Source organism: Lygodium microphyllum, chromosome 18, assembly GCF_053477565.2.
Source record: "Lygodium microphyllum isolate KBCC chromosome 18, Lygodium_microphyllum_v1.1.10, whole genome shotgun sequence".
Classification (NCBI taxonomy): domain Eukaryota; kingdom Viridiplantae; phylum Streptophyta; class Polypodiopsida; order Schizaeales; family Lygodiaceae; genus Lygodium; species Lygodium microphyllum.
This window is the reverse complement of record NC_141152.1, coordinates 106,720,735-106,724,779: the sequence shown is the minus strand read 5'-3', so window position 1 is coordinate 106,724,779 and position 4,045 is coordinate 106,720,735. Positions and strand designations below refer to the sequence as shown.

The 4,045-nt window shown below is 42.0% G+C and overlaps 1 protein-coding gene across 2 annotated transcripts; it reads right to left on the bottom strand.

The window, feature by feature from the left end:
• Positions 1-281: 281 nt before the first annotated feature.
• Positions 282-3,835, bottom strand: LOC148021234 (jasmonoyl--L-amino acid synthetase JAR4-like). 2 transcript variants are annotated; one of them, XM_087699065.1, is made up of 4 exons: positions 3,338-3,835; positions 2,486-2,587; positions 1,637-2,403; positions 282-981 (listed from the first exon to the last, which is right to left on the bottom strand). In XM_087699065.1, the coding sequence occupies exons 1-4, from the start codon at positions 3,646-3,648 to the stop codon at positions 452-454; spliced, it is 1,710 nt and encodes a 569-aa protein (XP_087555191.1). In that variant the 5' UTR covers positions 3,649-3,835; the 3' UTR covers positions 282-451. The 2 variants fall into 2 exon arrangements, with proteins under 2 accessions (XP_087555191.1, XP_087555192.1); XM_087699066.1 differs by lacking the exon at positions 3,338-3,835 and adding an exon at positions 3,081-3,268.
• Between the last annotated feature and the right edge of the window lie 210 nt (positions 3,836-4,045).

Below are 4,045 nucleotides of genomic sequence, written 5' to 3'. Positions count from 1 at the left end.
TAGCTAATCTTTGATTTTACACTTGGTACCTACATTAAGCACTGTGTGCTTTAAAAGAAGCCTTCGATTCATGCTCACCTTTGTATCATTTTCCTAACCCTTGCCCTAAAATTGAGTCCAAAATAAAAAATGTTATATATAAGGTAAACTATATACATTTTATTTTATTTTATTTTATATACTCTTGGAATCAATTCCCAACAATTCCAACTCGTCTATCATCCTATCCATGGTCTTATTCACATTGCCAATATAAGATTGCATTACATCTACAAGCCTCAAGAAGTGTACTATTCATCACACCATTATATTCATCCTTTTTATAAGATTGCATTACACCATTAAAGAGGAATCAACTTAACGTTCTCTACTTCCCCTCTTTCTAAAGATTTTTTCTGATTTACATCTTTACTATGCCTCCCGGGCAGGCGGGCATCCCAGAGTGCTTTGGCTATGCACTCTGATAAACATGGATGACTGAGCGCCTCAGAATGCTCAAAACATGAGGTGAATTGGTGCATCTTGGAGTTTTATATTGTATTGGTGAAGCTCCAGAGGCTACCGCCACCTCCATTATCTTGAAAAACGTCCCCTCCTTCACCAAACATAATCTAAGAGGTCCAATGGTTCCTGCTGCTCTTCCGCGCTGGTAGGGATTGTTTAAAGAAGAGTCAAGAAGCTTGCAGCATCTATGTAAAACAGAATCCTGCACTTGAACACGGCTCTTTAGCTCCCAAAAGATTGTGTAATGCCCTGGCCTGGAAGAGTGATCGGCGTGAGTAGTAAAATCAAATAACTCCATGTTCCCTTCCCTTAGTACATCCCGTGCTCGGTTGATCACAATCTGTATCTCTCTCTCATCTGTTTTGTCAGTGTTGATACTCAGCAGCACATTCCTCCGCTGCACAAACATAAACTGCGGTAGTTCATGGTAGAAGCCGGTTACCCTTACCACATCACCTAGCTTATAACGATATAAACCTGCATGTGTGACCCAACAGTGTTTAGAAACCTGAAGAGCCAAGACAAAAGGTGAAATCATTGTAGAACCCCATCTTATCCTGGTAGCTCTTAAAAATGAACATTGTACTGCTAACAAACACACAGTGCATGAACTTCTTTCATTGGTTGTGCAGTCCATTTAGCATCTAAAGCATGATATGTAATGAAGTAAAAATGGGGCATGTATTTTAGGGATACTTTAATAATACTTGTTACTACCCTGACACAAGTATAAGGGACTCATTTGTGCATTCACCATTTGTGATCATGGAATAATACAAATCACACACACACTCTCTCTCTCTCTCTCTCCTGTTCTAGTCTTTTTCTCTGTTCTTTCTATTTTCTCTCTCCTTTCCAGATCACTCCCTTATATGATAACACCCTATAGACTCTTCAATGGAGCATGGACCAAAGATCTTGCAGTTAAACACTAGATTTGAGGTGAATTGACGCGAGTGGAAGCCCTGCTGTAAAACAGGAGAATACAAAATAAAGGAAGATGAACCAGATCAAAGTTACAAATTGGGATGATGGTATAAATTCAGAGAACAGAAAACAACTGAAAATGAGACAGATCAATGTTATGATGACTTCAAAATGAGGTTAAACAATGGATAAATAGAAAATTTACCTGCTAATGTTGTCACTACTAACTCATACTCTTCACCAATTTGAACCCCAGCAATGTCAACTGGTTGAGACGCTTGTTTCTGTATCAAGGGCAAGAATTCAAAATAGGCAGCATATGGTATTAAAGTGAAGGAAACCTGCTCTGGAGGGCTCCTAATGTTCATATTTATACCAATACTGCATTCAGATGACCCATAATCTCCACAAACAATTGGTATGCCCCCAGCATAATGCTTTAGATAGGGAACGTATGGCTCCATAGATCCTGTCACAATTGTATGGATATATCTAACATTCGGCCAAAGACGTTTGATGACTCCAGACCAGAGATTCTTTGAACACTCAGATTTGATCTTCTCTGCAAGTTCAGGGTCTGGATGAAGAAGTTTCAGCACATCTGCTCTCACAGATTGGTCTGTAACTCGAGCACTGAGCATTCCCATCCTGATGTCATTGCATAGTTCTTGCCAAGCCTCCTCCAACATCCGGAAAGCCTCACACATAGTATAGGCAAGGAATGATGATATTGCAGTCACTTCCCTAGCTTGCAGTAGCCCACATAGGAGGTGACAGTACATGGATTGAGAAATGCTTGGACCCAAGACCACTCCCATGGGACTTGTCCAACATGGTAGGGCCTTCGCGCTTGCTCCAGATCGCAAATAGAGAGTGCTGGAAGTTCCAGCATTTAGGCCTCCTGGAGTAGTGAGTAACTTTCCGGCAAAGCTGAAGTAGAGTGTTTTCCCCTGTGAAGCTTCTGGGAACTCCCTGCAATATCTTTGAAAGTCATTACCCAGCACAATCAAGGACTTGTGAGGATTTGAACCTAAGGAGAAAAATGATCAGACACCTGTTTAGCAAAGCATTGCTGAGTAGAAACCTCTTCGATAAAACCTGTCGAGACTTTTGTGTTGCAGGGATCATCCTAGGCTTGCCAGCTGAGGTTCCTGAGCTGCCAGTCCAAACAACAATAGAAGAATTACAACTGTTATGCGAATCTAACAAAGCAACGTACAAAATTTCAGGCTCGAGTAAAGTGAAGCTACTACTTAAGTAAGCAGTTTTGAACATAGTAACAGGGGATGGGGACAGGAGTTGCCATCCCCCATCACCAGGAGAAGGGGTTCTAACATGGGAACAGGACTGGGCCGATCCAACAACTGCATGTGTAGCATTGTGCAAGACTAGAGGATGTAGTGCATACTACTGGAGCTACCTACTAATTTCTACCAATGGTTATGAACAATATGACATTGAATGACCAATATATGCACTCAGACAATATGCAAGAATAGTCACAAGTGATGGTCATTTTTGGATTTGAGGATTGTGAAGATGGTACTAGCTTCTTTTCATCGCATGTCCCATTCCATGTGACTATGTAGTCACAAGGGATATCAATTCCTCCCCATTCCGCATTTCCTGTCCCTGTCCTGTTTATTTACCATGTGACTATGTGTGCAAGACTCGAGGATGTCGTGTACACTTGTGGACTGACAGCAACCTTCTGAGATCCACCAAGTTCTGAAACTGAATGACCAACACAAAAGCTTGAATTATATGCAGTCAGACCAAATACACCTGCATGTGTATCAACAGGCTAGCTTTCTGGACCATGACCAAGATAAGTATCTTATCAATAAGCTAGCTTTCTGGACCATAACAAGGACAAAGATCTGCATGAAGAGAGAAGCAACATTGCCTGAGCATGATGGCACTAATGGGTTCACAGCACAAAATGGCCGACTTGTCTCCATCTGCAATGCGCTGAATGTAAGGTTCCACGTCCTCGTACTCGACAACCGGAATGTGGGTTTTGAAGGAGAGCGCATCACATTGCCCTTTGAGACCATGTCCAAGGAGGTACTCAGACCTAGCATTTGCAGCAAGGATGGAGGATAGGAGCTGAAGCTGCAGAGAGCGAGCTGATCGAGCTGTGCACTCGAAGTCCTCGATGGCGGCCGCATCCGAATCAGACGGTGTTTGGTGTTTGCCCTGATGCTCCATATTCATGTGCTTGGAAATGAGGATGCTAAATTCCGAATTGCTCTGGTCCGTGTGAGAGGTTGAGAGGAAGAGGGAAGAGGGCTATGGGTATGACATGAGATGTATGTAGTACACACTTTGAGGCCACTGTGTGGGGAGGGTGGAGAGAGGAACTTGGCTAGCCTTAAACATCGAATGCACACTCCATGCATGAGAGAAAGAGAGAGTGCACATGCACATGCATGCGTGTGTTATGAAGAAAGTGAATGAGAATATATTTTGATGCTTAAAGGATTGACAATAGAGTAATGAGAATCTTTTGCACTTTTCATCTAAAAGAACACTCACTAGTGTAAGATGGTTACATCATATCTTTATACAATTTTGACCCTTTGCACCATGCAACAATATATATGAATTGTAA